A 27746-nucleotide genomic window follows, 5' to 3' on the forward strand; every position below is an offset into this window, starting at 1 on the left:
GTACGTGGTACTGGAGATCTGGGGTAGGGGAGCTTACCTTCACGTCACGGTGAATCACGTTGTTGTCATGGCAATACCGCAGCGCCTCCAAGATCTGTCTCATGTAGTGACTAAAAGACAAGAATGAAGAAAAAAAGGGGGAGAGAGAATGAAGAGGGAGAGAGAATGAAGAGAAAGGGGGAGAATGAAGAGAAAGGGGGAGAGAGAGAATGAAGAGAAAGGGGGAGAGAGAGAATGAAGAGAAAGGGGGAGAGAGAGAGAGAATGAAGAGAAAGGGGGAGAGAGAGAGAATGAAGAGAAAGGGGGAGAGAGAGAGAGAATGAAGAGAAAGGGGGAGAGAGAGAGAGAATGAAGAGAAAGGGGGAGAGAGAGAGAATGAAGAGAAAGGGGGAGAGAGAGAGAATTAAGATAAAGGGGAGAGAGAGAATGAAGAGGAAGGGGGAGAATGAAGAGGAAGGGGGAGAGAAAGAATGAAGAGAAAGGGGGAGAGAGAGAGAGAATGAAGAGAAAGGGGGAGAGAGAATGAAGTGGAAGGAGGAGAGTGAGGGAATTAGCAACGCCACTACTTCTTAGAGAGCTCCATCTAAAAGCACTTCATTACAGGCATGTAGAGTCTCCAAGGTCCTCATCGTCCTACCACTGAATACAAGGCCCCTTACTTCAAATGAGGCCTTCGTTGAAAATGTCAATGTGACGTGCGTGTAACTGGCTACGGCTTCAATGTAGACAAAGTCCACATCAGCCCGCGTCACAATTTCAAAACACAAGTCAGCTCCGTCCATACTAGAGAGGCAGAGAGGAAATAAGGGAACCTAAGAGTCAAGTTTTTACCTGGCTACAGCTTCACTGTAGACAAAACCAGCATCGGCCCGCTTCACAGTCTCAAAACACAGGTCAGCTGTATCCATACTATGTCAGAGAGGTAGAAATCACATAAAACAAAACTTTATTGAATTTGAATTACACCGTTAGTACAGAAAGTCAACAGGGAGGGACCATTCTAGAATATCAAGTAAAATCTAGAACAGAAATTCTAGAATTTAGTCCATTCTAGAATAGAAAGTCAATAGGTGACCATTCAAGAAACAAAATGGCCGAAACACAACCAACTTACAACTCAAAGACCATGTAGAGCATGCCATCGGAGCTGTAGGTTTCTAGTAGCTCTACGATGTGAGGGTGCTTCAGCATGTGACAGATACTGGCCTCTCTCTTCAGATCTGTGGAGGAAACAGGCGAGATAAGAGATGGAAACCATTTTTTCAGTATTGAGATGCATCCGTTTGTCCTCGTTTCCCCTTTTCAACACACTCCTCCTCATCTTGCCCCATAGCTTATAGGTGTGTCCCCTCCCTCTCTTTCTCCTGACCTCTCCACCGCGCTGACCCAGTTGGCAGACTCCAGGCGGAGCGCAGGAGGGAGGTTAAGAGAAGAGGAAACACCTCCGGCGCATGTTACTGTTTTCATTCCCTCTCTTCCCCAACCACATAAACATCAAAGGAGATGAACATGGAGGGGTGCACGTGTGCAGGCAGGGAGAGGCTTGACTGCAGCGCGGGAAGCACACACACACAAGGAAGCAGCAAAGAGCGAAGAACACAGTACACACACACACACCCCGAAGAGGAGCAAAATAGTTGAAAAAGCGTTGGGAGGGAAAGTGAAGCTGTGGGAGCTCATGTGGTACTAGAGGCGTCGTCTGGAGTTGGACCCAGTCAGACACACTGCACTGTTGTTCTCCTCTGTTCTGCAGCTCACATCACCCAATACAGACCTCATTTACACACTCCCCTCCAGTCTACTAGTCTGCAGAGACTACAAACGTGTGTGCGGTGTTGTGACGGGCCTAACTCATGACGTAAGACCCAGAGACAGAGTCCTTATTCTCTCACTATCTCTGTGTTGAGCCTCTCTCTCTGCATTCCTCGATCTCCGTCTCTCCCTCTCTCTCTCTCATACACAGAAGACCAAGAGTACGAGTCAGAGAGATGAAAACAGAACAGATGATGATACATGGTAGTAACTGAGGGGGGGTATAGTCTAACAGTATGGATTTGGTGGATAGCGCAGCAGGATAGATGTGCTCTCTATACGCACTCATCATTGTTCAATGAAGCCCAGTCTGCTTGCTAACTCAAAATGTCACTGCTCACAATTAACACGACTGGTTTCTGTGAGTTTCTGTAAAACTACAGCGGGAGGGGAGGGAGAGGTTCGTTTCATCGGGGGTCCAATTGTCTTTTCTGCCAGCGCTGTGGGGTTTTAAATGAAAGTGACATTTACGAGTTCCATTCAGCCCAACTCTACAGCTAGAAATCAACCTCTCAGCATTCAAACACACTGGAGGTCCTCTCCCTCTCTCTTCTTCTCCCTCTCTGTTGCTCTACTTCTAACTCTCTCTTTCTCCCCCTCTCTTCTTCTCACTCTCTGATTAGCAGGTATTCTTTCCCTCTATCAGTTTACTAGGTTCTTCCAGACCCTATATCAATTTACTAGGTTCTTCCAGACCCTCTATCAGTTTACTAGGTTCTTCCAGACCCTCTATCAGTTTACTAGGTTCTTCCAGACCCTCTATCAGTTTACTAGGTTCTTCCAGACCCTCTATCAGTTTACTAGGTTCTTCCAGACCCTCTATCAGTTTACTAGGCTCTTCCAGACCCTCTATCAGTTTACTAGGCTCTTCCAGACCCTCTATCAGTTTACTAGGCTCTTCCAGACCCTCTATCAGTTTACTAGGCTCTTCCAGACCCTCTATCAGTTTACTAGGTTCTTCCAGACCCTCTATCAGTTTACTAGGTTCTTCCAGACCCTCTATCAGTTTACTAGGTTCTTCCAGACCCTCTATCAGTTTACTAGGTTCTTCCAGACCCTATATCAGTTTACTAGGTTCTTCCAGACCCTCTATCGGTTTACTAGGCTCTTCCAGACCCTCTATCCGTTTACTAGGCTCTTCCAGACCCTATATCAGTTTACTAGGTTCTTCCAGACCCTATATCAGTTTACTAGGCTCTTCCAGACCCTCTATCAGTTTACTAGGTTCTTCCAGACCCTCTATCAGTTTACTAGGTTCTTCCAGACCCTCTATCAGTTTACTAGGTTCTTCCAGACCCTATATCAGTTTACTAGGCTCTTCAAGACCCTATTTCAGTTTACTAGGTTCTTCCAGACCCTCTATCAGTTTACTAGGTTCTTCCAGACCCTATTTCAGTTTACTAGGCTCTTCCAGACCCTATATCAGTTTACTAGGCTCTTCCAGACCCTATTTCAGTTTATTAGGCTCTTCCAGACCCTCTATCAGTTTACTAGGCTCTTCCAGACCCTCTATCAGTTTACTAGGTTCTTCCAGACTCTATTTCAGTTTACTAGGCTCTTCCAGACCCTATATCAGTTTACTAGGCTCTTCCAGACCCTCTATCAGTTTACTAGGTTCTTCCAGACCCTCTATCAGTTTACTAGGCTCTTCCAGACCCTCTATCAGTTTACTAGGCTCTTCCAGAGCCAGAATCTATATCAGTTTACTCAACAATCCCTCTTTATTACGCTATCAATATTTTCACACACAATTCTGTCTTTCCATTTCCTTATGATCCTGTCCTTGGCTCCTGGGCCCAGCTCTGACCGGAGCATCACAGATGGCACACCATGAACGCCAAAACCCAGGGCACTGCCACCACAGTGTGACACACACACACACACAGAACAGCATGACACGGCAGGAAACTGCATGGAAAGTTAGTATGCATCAGCGCTTTACCCCCACACACACACAGTGCACGAGTGTGACTCTTCCTTACCCTCTGTGCTGAGGCCAGGGCTGGAGGTGAAACTGGCCACATCTACGATCTTCACTGCAAACTGCTGCCCTGTGTCCCTGTTGATACAGCGCCTCACCACACTGAAGGGACCCCTGGAAGACAGAAACCATAGTGGGTTAGTCACGTTTCTCTCACACACACACACACACACACACACACACACACACACACACACACACACACACACACACACACACACACACACACACACACACACACACACCAGATCATATATCTGGCACCTTTACATTCTCTCTGTTCTTCCCTGTAGGCCTTCAGTAATCACAGTGCAGTAACAATAACCCAACAGCCATGAACAGTAGGTCGTGGCAGTGGGCACAGCCCTGGATATGATGGAGCCTAATGCTGGAGATGTAGCAGCTAGCGGCGTAGCCTAGCCTCCTCTCCTCTGCCTGGGGAATCACAGAGCAGTGGTGAGCACAGCTGTTAAGACGAAAATAAAAGCCCCATTACAGAGGCCTCGAGGCAGGGAGAAATAGCATTGCTGACAGGGGCCTTGGACCAGGGTGGTGGGTTAGGGTTGAGGATATGATAAGGCAGGGAAGTGTACTGGGCAAGGTTGTAAATCCCAAAGGGACTGTGGGGCACACACACACACACACAGGAAAAACAGTAGTAGAGGAAATAAACCTAGACCAAACACACACATTTACACACTTGTGCACACACACACACACACACACACACCCTCGCACTCAAGTCCCCACTGCACACAGTGCTCAGCTGTTCCACTCAGTATAATCTTAAAGGCTGTGGCACTGATGCTGACAGAGACGCGTGACTGAAAGGCATCTGTCAGCACACACACACACACACAGAAATAGAGCCATCACTAAACAGCAATGCATAAAACTCAGTGGCAGGGATTTCAACTCCATCAAAACAGAGTTAAGGCTAATTCATAAAAGTATCCAATAGAATTGGCCTACAATTCGAAATCCTATAAATACTAACCAATAGGTAGGGGGTTACAGCCACCATGTGTGGGCCTCTCCTACTATGATGATTAACCCGGCTATCTGCCTCTGGGTGGGGGGGAAGAGTGGAGGCTCTGTGAAGACTGACCCATATGCTAAAGAAAATATCCCCCAGACATTACTTGATCTGTGAAAACAGTGCGAGACTCCCTAAACCCCCCACTCCGGTGGGGTTGAAAGTGGAGGTCGACCGATTAATCGGAATGGACGATTAATTAGGGCCGATTTCAAGTTTTCATAACAATCGGAAAACGGACTGTCGTTGCTCCAACGTGTACCTAACCATAAACATCAATGCCTTTCTTAAAATCAATACACAGAAGTATATATTTTTTAAACCTGCATATTTAGCTAAAATAAATCCAGGTTAGCAGGCAATATTAACCAGGTGAAATTGTGTCACTTCTCAGGGTATATGCAACAGTTTGGGCCGCCTGGCTCATTGCGAACTAATTTGCCAGAATTTTACGTAATTATGACATAACATTAAAGGTTGTGCAATATAACAGGAATATTTAGACTTATGGATGCCACCCGTTAGATAAAATACGGAACAGTTCCGTATTTCACTGAAAGAATAAACGTTTTGTTTTCGAGATGATAGTTTCCGGATTCGACCATATTAATGACCTAAGGCTCGTATTTCTGTTTGTTATTATGTTATAATTAAGTCTATGATTTGATAGAGCAGTCTGACTGAGCGATGGTAGGCACCAGCAGGCTCGTAAGCATTCATTCAAACAGCACTTTCGTGCGTTTTGCCAGCAGCTGTTTATGACTTCAAGCCTATCAACTCCCGAGATTAGGCTGGTGTAACCGATGTGAAATGGCTAGCTAGTTAGCGGGGTGCGCGCTAACAGCGTTTCAAAAGTCACTCGCTCTGAGACTTGGAGTAGTTGTTCCCCTTGCTCTGCATGGGTAACGCTGCTTCGAGGGTGGCTGTTGTCGATGTGTTCCTGGTTCGAGCCCAGGTAGGGGCGAGGAGAGGGACGGAAGCTATACTGTTACACTGGCAATACTAAAGTGCCTATAAGAACATCCAATAGTCAAAGGTATATGAAATACAAATGGTATAGAGAGAAATAGTCCTATAATTCCTATAATAACTACAACCTAAAACGTCTTACCTGGGAATATTGAAGACTCATGTTAAAAGGAACCACCAGCTTTCATATGTTCTCATGTTCTGAGCAAGGAACTTAAACGTTAGCTTTCTTACATGGCACATATTGCACTTTTACTTTCTTCTCCAACACTTTGTTTTTGCATTATTTAAACCAAATTGAACATGTTTCATTATTTATTTGAGGCTAAATTGATTTTATTGATGTATTATATTAAGTTAAAATAAGTGTTTATTCAGTATTGTTGTAATTGTCATTATTACAAATACATTTTAATTTTTTTTGGTACTCCAATAAATCGGTATCGGTATCGGCGTTGAAAAATCAGAATCGATCGACCTCTAGTTGAAAGACAGCCCTGGCTGACAGACGTTTATCTCCTTAAGACAAAGGCGCAAGCCGAAAAACAACCACTGGTTCACCTCCACCTTAGCTCCACCCTAACGTGTAACACTGGTGCCATTCCCCCCTAGCTCCACCCTAACGTGTAACACTAGTGCCATTACCCTCTAGCTCCACCCTAACGTGTTACACTGGTGCCATTCCCCCCTAGCTCATCCCTACGGTTTAACACTGGTTCCATTCCCCCTTAGCACCTCCCTACGGTGTAACACTGGTTCCCTTCCCCCCTAGCTCCTTCTAAGGTGTAACACTGGTTCCATTCCCCTCTAGCTCCTCCCTACGGTGTAACACTGGTTCCATTCCCCCCTAGCACCTTCCTATGGTGTAACACTGGTTCCCTTCCCCCCTAGCTCCTTCCTACGGTGTAACACTGGTTCCCTTCCCCCCTAGCTCCTTCCTACGGTGTAACACTGGTTCCCTTCCCCCCTAGCTCCTTCCTACGGTGTAACACTGGTTCCCTTCCCCCCTAGCTCCTTCCTACGGTGTAACACTTGTTCCATTCCCCCCTAGCTCCTCCCTACGGTGTAACACTGTTTTTTTCTTCCCCCTAGCTCCTTCCTACAGTGTAACACTGGTTCCCTTCCCCCCTAGCTCCTAAGGTGTAACACTGGTTCCATTCCCCCCTAGCTCCTCCCTACGGTGTAACACTGATTTCCTTCCCCCCTACGGTGTAACACTGGTTTCCTTCCCCCCTAGCTCATCCCTACGGTGTAACACTGGTTCCATTCCCCCTTAGCTCCTCCCTAAGGTGTAACACTGGTTTCCTTCCTCCCTAGTTCCTCTCTACGGTGTAACACTGGTTTCCTTCCTCCCTACGATGTAACACTGATTCCATTCCCCCCTAGCTCCTCCCTAAGGTGTAACACTGGTTTCCTTCCTCCCTAGCTTCTCCCTATAGTGTAACACTGGTTTCCTTCCCCCTAGTTCCTCCCTACGATGTAACACTGATTCCATTCCCCCCTAGCTCCTCCCTACGATGTAACACTGGTTTCCTTCCCCCTAGTTCCTCCCTACGATGTAACACTGATTCCATTCCCCCCTAGTTCCTCCCTACGGTGTAACACGGGTTTCCTTCCTCCCTAGCTTCTCCCTATAGTGTAACACTGGTTTCCTTCCTCCCTAGCTTCTCCCTATAGTGTAACACTGGTTTCCTTCCTCCCTAGCTTCTCCCTATAGTGTAACACTGGTTTCCTTCCCCTCTAGCTTCTCCCTACGGTGTAACACTGGTTTCCTTCCCCCCTAGCTCCTCCCTAAGGTGTAACACTGGTTTCCTTCCCCTCTAGCTTCTCCCTACGGTGTAACACTGGTTTCCTTCCCCCCTAGCTTCTCCCTATAGTGTAACACTGGTTTCCTTCCCCCCTAGCTCCTCCCTAAGGTGTAACACAGGTTCCCTTCCACCCTAAAACCCTTCTACGGTGTAACACTGGTTCCATTCCCCCCTAGTTCCTCCCTACGGTGTAACACTGGTTTCCTTCCTCCCTAGCTTCTCCCTATAGTGTAACACTGGTTTCCTTCCTCCCTAGCTTCTCCCTATAGTGTAACACTGGTTTCCTTCCCCTCTAGCTTCTCCCTACGGTGTAACACTGGTTCCATTCCCCCCTAGGTCCTTCTAAGGTGTAACACTGGTTTCCTTCCTCCCTAGCTTCTCCCTACAGTGTAACACTGGTTTCCTTCCCCCTAGTTCCTCCCTACGGTGTAACACTGGTTTCCTTCCTCCCTAATTCCTCCCTACGGTGTAACACTGGTTTCCTTCCTCCCTAGCTTCTCCCTATAGTGTAACACTGGTTTCCTTCCTCCCTAGCTTCTCCCTATAGTGTAACACTGGTTTCCTTCCCCCCTAGCTCCTCCCTAAGGTGTAACACTGGTTCCCTTCCACCCTAAAGCCCTTCTACGGTGTAACACTGGTTCCATTCCCCCCTAGTTCCTCCCTACGGTGTAACACTGGTTTCCTTCCCCCCTAGCTCCTCCCTAAGGTGTAACACTGGTTTCCTTCCCCCTAAGCCCTCCTATGGTGTACGCAGACTGAAGGGATAGGTTGTAAGAAATAAGGTGTGGGCTACACCTAGCCTTCATATGGGTTTTGATTTCATTCTACCATAGAGTTAACACCTAGGTCTGCAAACACTGAAGTGGTATGGAATGGATGCCAGGGGATGGGTGTAGTATTGGACTGGACTAGTATTGCCCAGCCTAAATGTCAATAAAACTCCCATTATCTCCATGACACTGTGATGAGCCAAAAGCCAGGTGAACTCGGTTGGGAGCGAGGTCAATTTCATCTTAAATAAGATCAAGAATTCAAATATCCTCACAGAAGATGATAGACTAGCTGCCCAATTTGAATTTGTGAATCGAATTGCAATTCATCTCCCTAGTTGTCAAATGTAGACTGAGTGAGTTCAAATGGAATTGACCCCGCCAAACCCCCCACCCCTGGAAGGCGCCAAGGCAAGCGATCACACGCAGGAGTGTCATTCCACGGGGAAGGACTGTGAGAAAGGAGCGAGAGGGTAGGCACGCTTTGATGATATAGGCACAGCTGTGCTCGCAACATGGGCCCCCTCCCACGTTCAGCAATGCCCTGCAGTGTTAGTATTACCCGTTAGCACCTGACCACCTTCTCACATTACCTCGGATGGGAACTAGAATGCCATTAGAGAGAAACGAGAGCGAATGGGAGAGATAGAAGGAACTGAGGTAGCCTAGTAGCCGAAGAAAGCCAAGAGTCGAGACAGGTCGTGAGTAGGAACGTTTAAACGAAATTTGGATCCTTAACGTTTTAAAAAATCCCTAAACGGAATAACAATATGTTTTATTACCCACAAAATTATAATCGTGTTGCAGCTGGCTCGCCTACTCTTTCTCTTCGCTAATGATGCGACTTCTCTCTTCGGTCTGTTGCATGTAGAATATCCTAGCCTATTCATTGAGGATAGGCCCTGCTTTACAAGAAATCGCAAAATACAGCATTCTATTGCGAGATACTGCTTTTGATTGACGATAGATGGGCCTAGAAGACGGTTCTGACTCCGTCTGCCTGGTGGCTGACCTGCCTATACAGTGCCCCCTCCCATCTCTCTCCGTCCCTCGCTAGCTCGCTATGAAAGATGCGAGTGTTTGTTCTCACAAGTACGGCAACTAATCAGTCTTGTTTTCTTTCTACTAAATGTCTCGGTAAATGTCACGGTATTTAACAAACTTTAAAGTACTTTATTTAGGAGTGATCTGTTCGCAGGCAGTAGGTAGGCAAGCAGGCAGCTCGATATTATTTGATTGACAGTTCTGGTGGCCTAGTGATGGATGTTAGCCCCCATTCAGAAGCATAGATCCTTTACAAATACAATTCCCGTTCAGTAGCGCTTTGAAACCATCTCCAGAGAAGGTTTCGTGTCGGTATTTAAAAAGCTGTAGTGTACCCTTACATACAAACATGCCGTAGCCGAGGCGCTTTCAATGGTATATGACTGCGGTAGATTTAACGTCATTGCCCGGGACTAGCGGTCATAATTGGGACCGTTATTCTACATTGTGAAATTTGTATGATTTTTCCCCTTATCGTTTTAACGGAAACACGATTTAAAGAACTGATGTTTAAATGGCAGTTTAACCCTTAAGCACAATTGTCAATTTGTCACACCCCTAGTGAGTAGTAAGGGAACTGTCCATTGAGGTAGGCTAAGAATGTGACTCATACTTACTCTTTTCGTGTCAGAGTCCGATTACAGTCCAATGATGGTGTTAGAAACAACGAGGCGGAGTTCATTTAACTCGTCCCCGGATGCCAAAACTGTGTACACACTAATTGCACCGAAAAGCTTCTAAAATGCCAAGTGGCTGTTGTGGAAGAAAACACACAGCCCTAAATATTTGCTTGGTTTTATTTACTGGTTACTTGAAGAGAACAACCTTTTGAATATTTATAGAGGGCAATTAGGATTCCTCCTGCTGTACCGGAGTGCATCTGAAATTCACAGGCCAAAATACCTCCAGGACATTAAGCCAGTCTCAGAGCAGAGATTTCCACTTCTCTCCCAGACTCCAGAAGGGTAGGGGGCCTGAGGAGGAACTTGGGACCCCCAAACACTCATGTAGTCAGAGCCAAACTACCAATTAGATGCACCCAACCATCATGTTTCCTTAACCTACACCATCCCTTTCAGAATCCGATTGTGTTATGTAAGAGGGGATAGTATGTAGGTATGAAAGGAGGAGGAACGAAGGAAAGAGGAAAGCAGGTGAATGTACATAGGGATATAAAGAGAGAGAGGAAGGAAGGAAGAAATTAGGAGGAAATAAATAAAAATGGGGCACTTTTTGGGAAATAACCAGAGTCAGACACTGGAGGCCCAGGAGCCCTTAGACAAGCAGAGACCAAATTCAATATCACCTCCGAGTCCCCTGTTCTCAAAGCAGTCAACAAACCCATCTGTAAGAATAAATCAGCCAGGCCAAACTCCCCAGAGTCCACACTCTGTTAGGAGCTGACCACACACTTCCTGAGAAATAGTGAGGACAAGAAACAACGAGAGAAGAGAAAGTTAGATGGAATGTAGAATTCTGAGAAGCGCCTCGGGAGGTGTGGGCAGACGGAGATTCTTGCCAGCATGCCTAGAGTCAGTTACATCATCTCATCATAATGGCTGAGGTGGAGGCTGGAGGGAGGGAGAACAGATCGTAGACCTGTAGATGAGGGTGTAGGCTAAACTGTCTGAATGACTGGGCCCAAGACACATGCACAGCACGAGAAAGACGGTGAAGGGTTTGTTATGCTTGTTCAGGGATAGCTTAGCCTTCGTATGTTCTATCAGTAACAAATGAACTGAGTGTTATGGTTGCTCAGAGAACCCATTAGAGGCTATAAAACACACACAAATGGTAGTTAGCTTAACATGTAGCAAGTGTGTGTATTGTATGTAGAGCTACGAATGAATTAAGAAAAACTGCAAACAAATCATTTTTAAAAATGCTTACATTTAATGAGCTCAATGCGATCCAAAGCATTAAAACGTAGGCTAGGAGTTGATGTTTAATTAGCTGAGCCAACGCGAGTCAGAGTACTGATCACTCCACCAGTTCCTAGCCATTCTGACAATATTCCAATCCTTCCTGGCTCTAATGAGTACCCCAGAGCCAGAATGAAGAGCCGCGTGTGATTCCAGTTGCACTTGTCTGCATTACTATTCCCATGCAGAGAGAATCATTATGAGCAGAGACGGCTCAAATTACCCACGCCTCGCCCATCCCCTTCAACTGGAGCTTAAATGCCCGGCCTGAGCACGTCACTGTGTTTACTGAAATTTAACACACACAATGGGCTAATAGGTAGGATTGCTGTTTGCGTGAGCTTTACTTCCCTCAGATAGATAAGGATGCAGTGGAGAGTGAGGCCTTGTGCCATCCTTTGTTAGAATAATGTCTGAATAGGCAATGGGCCTTAGTTCACTGCTCATTTACAGGGTCACGCCTTGAATACTGTGCTTTGTTCAATCTGTTTATTCTGATTGTGCATTTGTTTCGAAATTATTCAAACTAAATTGGAAGATATAACATTTTAAAAAGGTTTGCTTCCAAAAGCCCCAGTAGGCTTCTACCAATGGTACTGCAGTAGACAAATAGCTTAGCAATAGGTCTGAGTTACTCATAATGTCTAACAATACTCTCAAAAGGGAGTCCCTCCACATCTCCTTTTTACTTTCTTAAAGGAGGAGAGGAGAAAGGAGAGGAGAGCCTGGCACTAGCTGGCTGTCAGCCAATTGTGTATGGATCCAGAGGAACTTGATTCCTACAGAGCCAGGGGGGAAGAGGGGGAATGGTTCCATTCTGGTCGATTCAGAATGTTCTAGATAGTGAGACTGAACACCCCATTCAGCTAAGCGTACAGTAAGCTACACCTCAGAGAACAATTAACTTAGTGTAGTAGTCAACTAGCAGGTTGCAGGTCATCCTCAGAGCTTGACCCTACTGGCAATCCTCCCCACCCACCCAGTCATCTCCCTTGACTCCTACATAAGCAGGATCTGAGAGAGGGGAGTGCAGGCAGGGACTACAATAGAAGTGTCTGTGTTGGTGGGGGATAATTGGTCTGACGTACATGTTTACAAGGGGAAAATATCAAGGGTCAACTGGTGAGTAAAGACAAGAGATGAGCATGTCTAAATGGGAGTGCTCATTCTCATTCTTCAGAATGGATCCCTTTTCCTGCCAGATGCTTTAGACATGCTGTACTGGGGGTTTTCATATATTAAATGTTGTGAGATACTGAACAGGATCTGGAAGCAAGTGCTATGTTTAAGCAATAAGGCCCGAGGAGGTGTGGTATATGGCCAATATACCATGGCTAAGGGCTGTTCTTATGCACGACGCAACGCGGAGGTATATTGGCCATACATCACAAACCCCCGAGGTGACTTATTGCTATTATAAACTGGTTAACAACATAATTAGAGCAGTAAAACGAAATGTTTTGTCATACCCGTGGTATACGGTCTGATATACCACGGCTTTCAGCCAATCAGCATTCAGGGCTCGAACCACCCAGTTTCTTAAACGAGATTAGGTAGAAATAACAGAGAGATTAAACGACTCCTCCAGCTCAGGAACTGAGCCGAAACAAAGGCTCAGTCGTCCCAAAGGCCTTCTGCCAACCCCAAACCTCCACACTGTCTGCCAACCTTTTATTGTCTGCCAACCTTAGACAAATTATAGCAGAGGTGTTTGGATGTGTGCGTGTAGTAGCCCGAAACTATTCCCTCATCAGCTAACACGAACACCTGCATATGTCGCTGGTTGACATGGCTATTTACACTATACTAGCCGCTGCCGGTAGCATGTCACACCTACTTTGGGAAGTGTCACCACACCATTTCAATCATTCACAGATCTACAGTGTCAGTCAAATGTCTCCCTCGTCAAACAAAATGTCTTGTTATAGCTCACAAACCTCCTCAGAGGGCTACAGGCCACGTGTGAAGTGAGCATTCTATTGACAGTTATTTTTAAGGCTACAGATCTCGTGAAAACACATCTAGACTATATTAGTTACTTATGGAAATGGTGATTCTCAGAGCCATGCATGGAAGCATAGGCAACACTAGAAGCGAAACAGAAAAATGACTGGCTGTAAAATCGCATCCTACTAAGCACAGCTGCCACTTGGCGACAAACATTTGTTGCCGTGTCAACGCCGCTTTAGACGTCCCTGACAATACAGACCCTTGAGCCGCGATAACAGCACGTCTTCAGTTCATTGAACACTCCCCATGAACTACCAAGGGAACAAAAACGTCTGAACCAATGTGAACCAAAGGGAGCAAGGGATAGCAGGAGAGGAGTTGTTCTAAGCCTCTGTTCTTTGGTTCCCTAGCTCTTCTTGACAGTGAGTGTGGTTTACAAAAATTGGAGGTCAGCCCTGGAGTCCGCTGGCATTAGTTATATATCCAGCCTCGGGGCAATCCTATTTCGAACCCTCCATTGTCTCCAACGATCTTCCTCAGCATCCCCTCCCTTCATCCTGGGCTGAGGAAAATGATCCCCAGCTTTCTGCAGGAGAGGCTGGCAGAGTTCTCTACCTAAAAGACACTGGCTGGTACTCAGTGCTTTTGTCTGACAATCACTTCACTGTCAGAAACTAGGCTGCGTCGCTGGTGGAGAGGATTCATTTGGAATCGTGCTTTTTGTTCGGCTTTCTTTCACAAAGCTGGGACATAAATCAAGTTTATTGGAAAAGATTTGCTTCACTAAACAGAACCTGGTGATGTACAGTGAAATAAATAAGGTAGTGTAGCTGTTTTGGTGAAAGACGCCCTTGTGCCCTGACAACTATGAGTGAGAAAGGAAATATGAAAGGAGGAACAAATGACTTTGGGAAGGGGAAGGTAGGAGGCCATGAAGCCCTTTCTGATCATGGTGATAACATGGTCATGGTGTAGGCTCCTCTGACTAGAGGCCCTCTCTGTGTTACTGCACAAAGGTAGGCCCCGGGCGGCTACTTATTTACCAGCTGTCCCAAGACCAGTATTGTCACCCACCACATGCCGTCTAACACCAGGACTGGGTAAAGTAGACCAGATCCTAGATCCGTCACTGAGTGAGGAGTAAACGGAAGCAGAGAGCTCCCCAAACAAAGAGTAGAGCCTGAGGGGCTGAAGAGCAATCAGCATGTGTCTCAGCCTGGACCCTAATGGACCCACGGGTCTCGATTGAGCGTAGAGGGGGAGGGGAGCTAGGCCAGCTCCAAGACTACAGCAGCCTGCCTGCCCGGTCTTCATATGAAGGGGTGTGATCATCAGCCACAACAATAGAAATCTGGGGTAAAGGGGGTATTGGTTGGTGTGGGTGGTAGTTTCAATACATTTAAATCTGGATTTCCAGACTAATCTGTGAAAATGACATAGTTGTAAGCTATGTGAGGGCAAACGAGGTCTGCACCAAATAGAAGAGGCCCTCTTCAATCAACAACCTTCTTCCTGCACGAATGTGTGTTAGGATTTATGTGCTTTATAAATCAATGTTAATAGTGTGAAATGGATAGAAAACTGAACTGCTTCTAGGCCTATCAGTTATCTCAGTGTTGGAACTGGGAATGCTTTAAACATTTGTTCACTTATTCTGGAAATCTGATAACCGGTTTTTACTGAATTGGCCTAAACCCAGAGTTGCCTCTTTAGATTTTAGACTAATTGTCAATCCAGGGTAAAATTAGGTTGCCTCCTAAATCTCTTTGAAAGACAAATCCGGGCTAAATAGATCAGGGATAAACATGATCAGTAACTGCGTGTGCAATGCTTAAAAGTCCATCAACAATAGGATTGGCCACGTCTGGTTGGTGGGGATCAATAGACTGGTCTGCAATTGACAGGGCAGGGACAATGACTAGCAGTGCATGGTGATATCAGAACACCGGTGCAGACATAGAACACAGCAGTATACCCAAAACACTGAATGTGACTATTCTGTTGAACAAGTTCCATCCTCCCCAGGAGCCTATGCTCCTTCTCTTAAAGTAGGATCAAGAAGTAGTGTGTGACGTCATCACAATGACAATCTGCAGCCTGTGTCTTGTCCCAAATGGCCAATGATACTAAATGATTGACTGTAATTACCCTGCATCTGAATCTGAGAGAAGAGTGTAGTGGTGTTGACAGTAGTACTTGTGGAGATCGTTATTGACCTAGCTGTAGTAGCCAAGCACGTTTACATTTCAACCCAAAACTATGAATGGCCCAGCTTTTAAACGTATAGCACCTCTGTTCCAAACCACTAATGAGTCACTATGCCTATGTGTAGTAAAATAATATGTTATATTGTCATATACACCAGATAGGTGCCATGAAATGTGTTGTTTTACAGGGTCAGCCATAGTAGTACAACACCCCTGGAGAAAATTAGGGTTAAGTGCCTTGCTCATGGGCACATTGTCAGATTTCCCACCTTGTCGGCTCGGGTATTCGAAGGAAACAGTGACCTTTCAGTTACTGGCCCAACGCTCTAACCGCTAGGCTACCTGTCGCCCAGTACCACCTCATCAAAATAATGTGTCTATCTGACAAAGCTGAATGGATGCACAAAACATGAATGAAAATGATCTAGATATGGACATTTTTTGAATATGTGTGAGCCAATGAACTTCCGTTTTGATCAGATATATTCTCTCCTGCCATGTTAAATGAAGATATCCTGCCCAGCTCAAACAATGCACTCGGCTCTTGATCTAAACAGGGGCTTCACCATACATTATTGGGCCTCACCCAATCAAACTAACAAGTCAGTAGGCCTAACTGGTTTCCCATATATTCAACAGTTTATGCAATCGTGTTACATGCTTATTGAACTAGTTACTGTGTAAGTGATTTTACATAGGCCTGACAATAGATGGGTAGTGTGAGGTTTTGTATGACCAACTCACCTACAAGTAGGCCAAGTAAAACAGCTGTCATGATGGTGGTGGCAATTCATATTTGTAAGGCAAATGCTTCCATTCGGGAAAAAACAGGCAGGCAGACACGCAATACAATGCAAACAAGAGGTTTCATTTATTATCATTGTTCAGTTCATAAACATCTGCTGACACTTACTTCCCAATCACCTCGCACAGCTCGTAGACATCCTCGAAAAGCACGTCGTCGTCCGCCATGGTCCAAAGCAAACCGGGATGCTACCCCCGTGAAATTCGCCCCACACGGTATTATTTGTAGAGAAGCCAATGGCCTCAAGTGTACAGCTCTGACTGATCCTTGTTGGGGGAGAGGGGGAACTGCCACGGAATACCCCAGCAAGCTCTCAGAATTCCAATGGTCGAATAATTCTAGTTTCCTAAATTAATTTCCCAAATGGAAAACCGATGGAGAAGGTAATGTTAGCCCGTTAGCTAGAGCGCCAAGTTACATGCGCTGGGTTTAGCTCGACCGTTTTTGACACTCCTCGGCCCCACCTTCTCCTTCTCTCCCGGCTGGTTAATCCCACGACCAGACCCGAGGACGCGGGATTTATCAACCGTTTGCACAAAACACACCGCTTTGCATGCCCCGTGATTGTATTTTCGGTTAATGCCTACCAGATGCCTCTTCTTGGTCGATGCATCCGATGATGCCCCAGCCCGAGTAGGCAGCTTGCTCCCCCGCAAGCTAGCTGGCTAACTATAAAATGGTTGGCTATCTCCTAGCAATCTGGATTTATTTTACCGTTTGAAATAGCTTGCTAGCGCCGTTATTGCGCTGAGCACACCCAACGTATCACATATGTCTTGGAATATTACCGCACATGCAAAACAAGGTTGCAGCTACATGATCTTAAATCAAAGACCTTCATGCTTATCTCGTAAACTGTGCATCCATGTATATTTCGTTGGTATGTTGAAAATAAAATGATATTATTTCGTATTCCAGTCTCCTTCGAGCACCGTTACTCCAATTTTTACGCTGTCTCGGATGCTGCTCCTCCGGCTTCCAGAAATGGAAGACTCCTCCCTCTCTAGGTTATGAAACTGGTATGTGGAGAGCCATAATGGCTTCGTAGGCGCGCTCAGACTCTTTGCTAATTCCAATGCCACTTGAGCCAACATGACGTTCAGGGCGCCACCCTCCAAGTCCCCCAAGGCGCAGTTTCCTAATCGGTTTCACACTCCCCATTCCACCAATCCACGGTCGCATTCAATGCACCGCGCGCACGCGTTGACACCATCAAAAGCCCATCACCTTACGTCAGCGTTTCCACAATCCTTTCACTGCCCTCGCAATAATATTTATCTTGTATTGTGTATTAATTATTACTTTCCATCTGATACAGTATTGCACGTCTATAAATAAGGGTATCAAAAAAGGACCAGCGTCCATAACAGCATTGGAAACACAGGAGTTGACTATTGGAAATATATGAAAAAAATTTAATATTAGCAAATGCCCTATTTCTATAAGCCCTTGTTGCCATGCATTAAAAAAGCAAGTACAACCAGATTCCTGCAAGTGATGGCATCACATTGGCTGGACATTCTTTTGCTCTGCCTCAACATAAACTGGCCTATGCATTCTACACCCGGCAGGAGATGAGATTTGAAGTGATGTCTGTTGTTCAGGTGTGCATCGAGAGATACTTTCTAATAATAAGTGATAAGAGACCTGACAGATATTAGACCTGTTAGGCATAGTCATGTCACAGCCACATCCTGGATCTGTCACATTCGCCTCTCTGCTAAATGTATCCAGCAGCCTAGTGCTTACAGGGAGGGGCTGGTTCTATCTGTGGAGTTGCATCGGATGCTGTCTGATAAGAATTAAACAAAATTGCTAACTTGTTGTTATAAAAGTGTATATAAAATGTATGTATATGTAGCAGAAAAGCTGTAAAAAAATTAAAAGATATGTGTCCTCCGAAGAGGGGGGTGATGGATGGGTTAATAAAACATTAAAACAAGGTGCCTAGTGGTTCTTGTACTATTGAATCCCAAAGAAACAACCATGTAGCCTAAGTCATAGGTTATTGCAATATAACTACCATTCTACCATTTTCAGTAAATACCTGGTAATTCATTGGCTTAATGCTTTGCTTTTGACTGATCCTTGGGCCACATTGTTGACACACTTGCGCCAATCTATTTGTATTATTCGGCCACAACGTCACAGGTGAGTGAGTCACTCTGGATTGGTTGACACTGCCCCCTTGAGGTGGTCATACAGAAGAAAAATAGATCTTATTAAATGACCAGAGGGGTTATGTCATAAACCCTAAAAGTTCCAGAATGGGGTGAAAATGGCAGCCAGGGAGAAATCCAAACCAGTCTAATTGGAATTCATGTCTATCCTGATTTTACTTATGCAGGAAAATAAAAGTAAGGCACATGATATATCTGAAATTGTGTAATAGAATTATTGTTAACCTAAAATATAGTCATGTAATTATAAATACAGTTTTCTTCAAATTCATTATTTTACACAATATCTTACAACAGCACTGGCAAACCATGGTTGACCAACTCCCTGACCAAAATGGCTGACCTCACTGCCATCATAAGAAGGTTCCTATCCATTCTAGTATACTAATTCCTAATTATATGATACAGAACTCCAAATCTAGATGCAATGCAGGAATAATATGATAATATCCAAGACTCACTAGTCATAGGCTCTGTATTATACCCCAAATACACAATAAATAAATGTACTTTCACACAGAATCTTCCTTCAGACACAAAAATATGTTTCAGTCTACCCAGGCTAGCATTATGATGACAATTTCACTCCAACTCAGTGAGAAATGGTCCCATTTGATCAATTTTCAATTTTCTCTCATGAATAATTTGTGTGATAGGCCTAAAATGGTCTCTATCTATCAGTTGTTTAATAAGCCATGCTTCGTATAGAAAGGCAGCTTCTCACTGTACTAATTACTATGAATTATTGTACTATGAATAATGAACATTGCTATTCTAACATGCATTGACGTTTCATCTCTGGCTTTGTCCACTGACTAGTACTACAGAGAGGGTGTTGCGTAACCATACTAATGACAGCTCTCAACAAACTGATTGTGACAGAGTTAACTATTGTATGGTTTGGACCCTTTGGAGCCAGCTGCCTGAAGGCATGGATTAGGTTGTATCTCAATACTATAATTTGTTTCCTGTCTCCTGTCTTTCCTCTACTAATATGAAGTAACTGGTGAGAGCCAGTACCTAGTATATGCATGCACCATATCGAATTTGCCTTTCCTATTTTTTTCAGATCAGTGCAGATAAAGGAGATATGAGGAGAGGTTTAAGTATGAAGATGCAGCCCTTAGATTACGATCAATGGATTAATAACACAATTGCTTTGAACAGCCTGACTGAGGTGTACCGGTATCTGGTGCCACTAGGGCGAGCTGCTATTATAAAACATCCCTTGCAGTTTCCATGGCGCTCATACTCTGGCTTTACCCTACTATTGGTTGGATCTATTGGGGGCTATTGATGATCCGATTGGTTGGTGATGTGGTCATCGGATGGTGGAGAGTGGGTCTCATCTCATTCCCCCCACTCTAATATCCCCCTCTATCCCTATACCATTACACATGGGCACACTCAAAGATAATGAGGGAGCGAGATAGAGGTAAAAACAAAGAAAAAGGCAGGACTGGAAAGAGAAAGCGAGAGAAACAGAGAACAGAGAAAGGCAGCGAGAAAGAGAGTGGAAAAGAGGGAAGACCACACCACAAGAGAGCAAGCGGAAGAGAGAAAGAGAAAAAGAGCAGTTTCCATAGCAACAGGGAGGGACCAGTGGTAGTGTGGTGGTGGCAGCTACAGTAACACACAGTAGAGAGAGGCACTCTGGCGAGGTAACATCACGACTGCCTCTGTTTTCAGCTTCATTCAGCTCAATAGACAGTGAAGTCATTATTTACACAAATCAATATGCCTCTGACAGGACATTATGAAATTACAATAAATCAATACAATTTTATTTAAAAGGTTTTTTGTCAAGTCAATTGACAAAGAGTACTTCATAAATCCCAGAACTAAATCCCTAGCTACAGAAAGCCTATCAGGACTAAACCCCAATTCAATGTGCATTTAATATAAACCAAAAAATCTTTAATTTATTAATTGATATTGTACTCTGTGACAGAGGTAAACACAAAAAATTGACAATTGGTACTTATTTTAGATTGATATGGTGCGTATCTTCCTTTGCCTCTTTCTACATGCAGTACCTTTCAAAAGCATATTTCACAGTGTAGATGAATGCACAGACATAGTGGTGAAATATCTTAGTATTGTGACAATGCTCATTCATTGTTGCTGTGACATGCATGGTAGTTATTACAAACCCATCCTCCATGCAGACACAAGGAAGCATCCATTTCTATTCACATCATAAAATCTGGACATTTGCATTACCGGAACTCATAGACTACACTTACACAGGCAGCCCAATTCTGATCTTTTGCCGAAATTACTGGCAAAAAATCTGACCTGATCGGCCAAAATACCAATAATTTGGCAAAAGATCGGAGTTGGGTTTCCTGTGTAAAGGCAGCCATAGAGCTACTGAAATCTGAAAAGTCATGCTGGCTTTAATAATCAAAATAAGTATATTGTTGAGAAGTTAAACGTGTCAAGATAGACTGTTAATCCACTCAGTGTACACACCAAGCCCTGATTGTATGCATGTCTACCATGCAGTCCAGTGACCACACACACAACTGTTAACATTGCTAACCAACAAAAATCAGGCAACTTTATTTGACAAAACAGAAACATAAGACAAATCCATAGTTATGGTTAGTTGGTTATCAAGATTACAAAACAGCATTCAGGAAGTCATAACATAAAAAATGGAGGTTAACAGCAGTAAGAAGTTAATGTGCACTTGGTGAAGTACAGAAACAAATGGAAAATCATACTCCTGACACGTAATATTTAAATAGTTAAAGACACAATATGGAGCAACTGAACACTGACTTTATACTGTGCATTTCCTTCTATCTATAAAACTGATAGTATATTCTACACGCGACTAAATCACATGTTTTCCTATTACTACACTGATAGCAGGTTCACATTTTTTGGAATGAGTCTTGTCCTGGAGGCAGAACTAAGCGAATCCGCTAGATGGGCCAGCTGCAAAGTCAGAATTGGCTATATTGTAAAAAATTAATGAAAACTACATTTAACTTTTTGGTCTAAATTTAAGGTTAGGCATTAGGGTTAACATTGTGGTTACAGTTAGATTTTAAAATCAGATTTTGTGACTGTGCCAACTAGTGACCACTCTGCAGAGCTGCCTCCAAAACAAGATTCATTATGAAAAACGCTAACCTGAACACTGATATACCTACAGTACATTAGCCAGCGAAGGTGCAGTGATCAGGTGTTGGTATATTAACCCCGTAACAACAGGTCTGCAGACACATTTTGTTGAATAGCAAGGGTGGTAAAACTTTGGTCTGAGTGTAGGGAGAGCTGGGCTGTGTCCCAAATGGCACCCTATTTCCTACATAAGGCTCTGGTCAAATATAGTGCACTATGGGCATTTGGGACACAGCCCTGATCCTAGACCTGTTCTTCCAGGTAAAAGAGGGCACAAGATAGACAGGGGCCGAGTAATCCTATGTTCAGTGTGTGGTACAGTATATTAGTAGTATATCATAGTGTATCAAGAGGTGTCACGTTGTGCACTTAAAGGGACATTTCTAACATTTTCAACATTGCATTCATCATCTCCAGAACTACCCTAACATCAACGTATGTGAAAATACCATGTTTCTATGTTTTGAAGTCAAAATTTGTTTTTCTAATGTCATCATCTGGTGTGCATCGTGATTTCAACCAATTATGAGTAGGCATTGCTCACTAATTGACTCAAATCACACGATGCACACCATATGACGGTGAACAAATATATATATATATAATATAGCTGATTGAAAACATAGAAACGTGACATTTTCACATACATTGATGTTGGAGGTAGTGCTGATTATGAATATGAAGTATAAAGATTCCATATTCAACAGGCCCAAACAACTGATCCTGGATCAGAAACCACCAGATAAATAGAATAAAAAGAGGGTGGACAAGCTAGACTCAGATCAGTTGGGCAGTAACAGGAAGAGAGCACCCAGGGGGGCATAAAGTGGCAGCTTCACATGTTCAGCCTCCTCCCAAACCCGTTTCATGACTAGTTCCGTGCTGGGAGAAAGACACCGATTCACAGTTAATGACAACATCCCGTGTGGCGACTCAGTTCACAGTAATGACAGCTTCCTTCTTCCTATGTAATGACTTCCTCAGTCGTGAATTGGCCCCGACGCCCTTAGGAGGCCAAGCCCAGGAGGAATCCACCCACAAACCCGCTGGACAGGACAATGTTCTTCTTGACAAACTCTGTGGCCTGCAGAGAGTGGAAGGAGGAGAGAAAACAAGCAGACTGAGGTCACCTCCAATAACTGAAGGGTTATAAGTGATAATAGATGGAAAAATAAGATTCTTATACGCAGGGTATACTTTAGTTTCTGCTTGTGATAAATCCAGGAATGTGCTTTTACAGTGTGAGTTCGCTAGAGGGCGCAGTTGCTGCATTATTAGTCCATCAAATGGCTGCGGATGACTCAGGTATTTATGAACTTAGCTATTTCCCCCCAAATATGATAATTAAGTATACCTTTTTTTCTCATAAGTACATGCAATGCAAGGCACTGAGAGTCAAGCGGACTGGAAATCCAATTGAATTAAAAAGCAGCTCCCACACCCAGGTACTGGTGTTGGTCTCACGGAATAAATGAACAGTTAGATAAAGGACCAATGAGCACGCACACATCTCAAACATGTTCACCTTTTAGAATCACACAATCCTATAGGCACAATAGCCTACCATAGAGTTATGATTAGGAAAGTCAGGCAGTGTTATTAATACCTTTACCTCCTCGAAGAAGGAGTTCATTTCAGGGGCTGCTTGCTTGGTTCTCTTCTTCAGGTGTTTCTTTGCTTTGTTCACATCCTTCTCCACTTTCTTCCAGTCCACCTGCACGTAGCCACTGTGATTCGCTATCTGCAGGAGAAGGTGCAGAAAGGAAAATGAGTGAGGATTGTTGGGTTGAATTTGAAGTGGCACTCCGTTCACTTTGTTACATGTGATCTCATTGGTGCTCCCGAGTGGCGCCTTAGTTGATGTGAACTAAGGCACTGCATCTCAGCGCTAGAGGCGTCACTATAGACCCTGGTTCGATTCCAGGCTGTATCACAACTGGCAGTGATTGGGAGTCCCATAGGGCAGCGCACAATTGGCCCAGCGTCTTCCGGATTAGGGTTTGGCCGGGGTAGGCCGTCATTGTAAATAAGAATTTGTTCTTAACGGACTTGCCTAGTTAAAAAAAATCATAATAATGGAATAGAGATGTGTATTATGTAACTACCTAGCGTCGACTCAATACAAATATTATGCATCTCTTACCTGTAACAACAGGAACCCTCCACCTATGGCAGTAGCAGCTATCTTCCCTACTCTCTGGAACAAGTATCCTGCACACCTGAATGTGAGAGAGAGGAGTGACTGATAGCAGTGTTGTAGTACTCGAGTCCAGGACTCAGACTTGACTCGGACTCAAGTCACAATTTTCATGGCTCAACTCGGACTGGACCAGAAGTGACTTTGTTGTCAGAAAATCTCTCTGATGGATCATTTAAAATAGGGGGCCTACTAGCTACAACAGCAAATGTTAGAGATATTCTTCAAATGTGCCAACAGTTGGACCACAGCTTTTAGCATTACCAAGGGACTTGTGACTCGACTCGAGAATAAAGGACTCGGACTGGAACACTAGGGACTAGAGGTCGACCGATTATGATTTTTCAACGCCGATACCGATTATTGGAGGACCAAAAAAAGCTGATACCGATTAATCGGACGATTTTTATTTATTTATTTATTTGTAATAATGACAATTACAACAATACTGAATGAACACTTTTATTTTAACTTAATATAATACATCAATCAAATCAATTTAGCCTCAAATAAATAATGAAACATGTTCAATTTGGTTTAAATAATGCAAAAACAAAGTGTTGGAGAAGAAAGTAAAAGTGCAATATGTACCATGAAAGAAAGCTAACGTTTAAGTTCCTTGCTCAGAACATGAGAACATATGAAAGCTGGTGGTTCCTTTTAACATGAGTCTTCAATATTCCCAGGTAAGAAGTTTTAGGTTGAGGTTATTATAGGAATTATAGGACTATTTCTCTCTATACCATTTGTATTTCATATACCTTTGACTATTGGATGTTCTTATAGGCACTTTAGTATTGCCAGTGTAACAGTATAGCTTCCGTCCCTCTCCTTGCCCCTACCTGGGCTCGAACCAGGAACACATCAACAACAGCCACCCTCGAAGCATCGTTACCCATTGCTCCACAAAAGCCGCGGCCCTTGCAGAGCAAGGGGAACAACTACTCCAAGTCTCAGAGCGAGTGACGTTTGAAACGCTATTAGGGCGCACACCACTAACTAGCTAGCCATTTCACATCGGTTACATCAAACTAATCTCAGGAGTTGATAGGCTTGAAGTCATAAACAGCGCAATTGCGAAGAGCTGCTGGAAAACGCACGAAAGTGCTGTTTGAATGAATGCTTATGAGCCTCCTGCTGCCTACCACCGCTCAGTCAGACTGCTATATCAAATATCAAATCATAGACTTAATGATAACATAATAACACACAGAAATACGAGCCTTAGGTCATTAATATGGTCAAATCCGGAAACTATAATTTCGAAGAAAAAAATATTTCTGTGAAATACAGAACCGTTCCGTATTTTATCTAACGGGTGGCATCCACAAGTCTAAATATTCCTGTTACATTGCACAACCTAAAAATGTTTTGTCATAATTACGTAAAATTCTGGCAAATTAGTTCGCAACGAGCCAGGCGGCCCAAACTGTTGCATATACCCTGACTCTGCGTGCAATGAAAGCAAGAGAAGTGACAGAATTTTCCTAAATCTGCAGGTTTAAAAATATATACTTCTGTGTATTGTTTTTAAGAAAGGCATTGATGTTTAATGTTAGGTACATTCGTGCAACGATTATGCTTTTTTCGCAAAAGTGCTTTTGTTAAATCACCCCCCATTTGGCGAGGTTGGCTGTCTTTGTTTGGAAGAAATAGTCTTCGCAGTTCACAATGAGCTAGGTGGCCCAAACTGCTGCATATACCCCGACCCTGAAGAAAGGCATTGATGTTTAGGTACACATTGGTGCAACGACAGTGCTTTTTTCACGAATGCGCTTGTTAAATCACCCATTTGGCGAAGTAGGCTATGATTCAATGATAAATTAACAGGCACCGCATCGATTATATGCAACGCAGAACAAGCTAGATAAACTAGTAATATCATCAACCATGTGTAGTTAACTTGTGATTATGTTAAGATTGATTGTTTTTTTATAAGATACGTTTAATGCTAGCTAGCACCTTACCTTGACTACTTGCTGCACTCACATAACAGGTTGTCAGCCTGCCACGCAGTCTCCTCGTGGAGTGCAATGTAATCGGCCATGATCGGTGTCCAAAAATGCAGATTACCGATTGTTATGAAAACTTGAAATCGGCCCTAATTAATCGGCCATTCCGATTAATCGGCCGACCTCTACTAGGGACTTGGGACTCAAGGTTGAGTGACTTGACTACATCACCAACTCATACCATGCATTTCATCAGTGAAATGTGTTGATGTGTTTCCTAGGGGCCAAAGATCCAGACATTTGGGTTGCATACCAGCCAGTGACCCCTCCCATCACGATCTGCGTGGTCACAGAGTATTTCTCTGCGAGGGGACCAGAGTTATTCCCAAACACCATGCTCCACCATTGGTGCCTCCGGGCGTACTCTGTCAGGTCCACCACCTCATAGGTCTCATCCTCACTCTCCGGCTCATCCTTTTCTGATAAGATGTCATCTGGGATGAAGGAAAGACATACAAAGAATTTAAACTGTTTTGCTTTCACTTTCTATCATCTAGGCAACCTAGTGCAGGTTTCAGGTCCAAATTCTGTCCAATTTCCTCACAGTCAAGAAACAGTTCCAATGCATCCATCTAAATCTTTGCTGTAACTTCATAGTAGTATTGATAGGATTCACAAAACACATTAATTCATTGAATATTGATTTAAAACATGACTGGAATACTTGTTTAGTTGGTAATCCCGTTCACGTCATTACTATAAAGTGTATATCTGCGATAACGGTACAGTAGTCGGGATAGGAGCCATGGGTGACAAAAACAAATAGGTTCACAATGCCAATGGCTGGTATTTGGGTCGATGGGCGATTGCATGCCATTGTTTAGAAATTAGGCTAAATTGCTAGCAACAAAGCTAGCCATCTAGTCAGTAAAGTCCACCTGTCAAAAGCCGCAGCTGAACGAATAGCAATATTTGAGTGTTTAGATTTCTTGATATTGGAGCTATCTATATATAGTATAGCTGATTCGTTGTTATAATTCGAGATTATTTTATCCATAAACATGGGCTATCACTAACCTTCTTTGCGATCCGCCATTTTGGAGAAAATTACATCAGGATGTTGACTGCTGTATGCAAGCCCCGCCCCTGAGCTTTATAAACCTCTGCTGGCCCCGCCTACAGAATGATGCTTTGCCACATCAGTATTTTAACACTTTGCTCTTTCTTTGAAATGTTGCAGGATGTTGATCATTTCATTTGGAAGCATAAAAATGTTCCATAAAAAATAAGATTCGATTTCCCTCATATTAGATTCAATTTCTGCCCAAAATAGCTATCACTTTATCCCTTGAACATTTAAATTGATTTGAATGTAATTCAAATCTACATCAAATACTGTAACTTATATATAATCAATTGATATCAAAATAAATAGTAAGATTTTATAAAGTAATATGTTCAGAGGGTTTTATGATACATCAAAAAAGCTATTTGGATAATTAGATTTGAGGATTTTACATTGGATGGATATGTCTTGTCTGGGTATTGAGTCTGGGTATTTTTAAAATGTCTACAGCTGGGGGGGGAACACCAACAATAATGATTGCTATTCATTTCATTTTCAAGACATGTACAAAAGTGAGAATGTAATTCATAACACAGTAGATATACTGCACATAAATACAGTAGAACTAGCTAGTACATTTTTAAAAAATGCAAACAGATCTAATTGGTATCAACCACAAAAATGTATAGGACTGTGGGGCCTAGGGCAAGGATGATGATTATTATGATGTGAACATTGCAGGGTGAGAAATATTTGAGAAGTAGTTACACAGTCCTAATCAGAATTTTTACCTCCACACAACATTGCAACGTTTTATTTAGACATGCTTACCCATCAACAGCAAATAATACTGGTATCAAGTATTTGCACAAATTTCTCAGTTGACACTCTTAAATGTATTTAGTAATATGA

At 43.6% G+C, this 27746-nt stretch overlaps 2 protein-coding genes across 20 annotated transcripts in view; both read right to left on the reverse strand.

Moving 5' to 3' along the window:
• The window catches only part of LOC129845641 (peripheral plasma membrane protein CASK-like), a 37744-nt gene extending 20842 nt beyond the window's left edge, over positions 1-16902 (reverse strand). For 13 of the 18 annotated variants that reach the window (XM_055913497.1, XM_055913486.1, XM_055913496.1 and 10 more), the window contains exons 1-5: positions 16413-16902; positions 3795-3907; positions 1115-1220; positions 832-915; positions 38-110 (exon numbers count right to left, since the gene is read on the reverse strand). In XM_055913497.1, the coding sequence (XP_055769472.1) occupies positions 38-110; positions 832-915; positions 1115-1220; positions 3795-3907; positions 16413-16471 (435 nt within the window). In that variant the 5' untranslated portion in view covers positions 16472-16902. The remainder of the gene's footprint in view (positions 1-37; positions 111-831; positions 916-1114; positions 1221-3794; positions 3908-16412) is intronic. The other 5 variants (XM_055913500.1, XM_055913499.1, XM_055913498.1 and 2 more) reach the window with 1 other exon arrangement.
• A 4113-nt stretch (positions 16903-21015) lies between these two features.
• LOC129845639 (FUN14 domain-containing protein 1-like) lies at positions 21016-26913 on the reverse strand. Of its 2 annotated transcripts, none has more exons than XM_055913480.1 (5): positions 26846-26913; positions 26082-26262; positions 23763-23838; positions 23232-23360; positions 21016-22703 (listed from the first exon to the last, which is right to left on the reverse strand). In XM_055913480.1, exons 1-5 carry the CDS (start codon positions 26862-26864, stop codon positions 22626-22628), a joined length of 483 nt encoding a protein of 160 aa, XP_055769455.1. In that variant the 5' UTR covers positions 26865-26913; the 3' UTR covers positions 21016-22625. The 2 variants fall into 2 exon arrangements, with proteins under 2 accessions (XP_055769455.1, XP_055769454.1); XM_055913479.1 differs by having other exon boundaries at positions 23226-23360.
• Positions 26914-27746: the final 833 nt, after the last annotated feature.

The sequence above is a fragment of the Salvelinus fontinalis genome, unplaced genomic scaffold (genome assembly GCF_029448725.1).
Source record: "Salvelinus fontinalis isolate EN_2023a unplaced genomic scaffold, ASM2944872v1 scaffold_0328, whole genome shotgun sequence".
NCBI lineage: Eukaryota > Metazoa > Chordata > Actinopteri > Salmoniformes > Salmonidae > Salvelinus > Salvelinus fontinalis.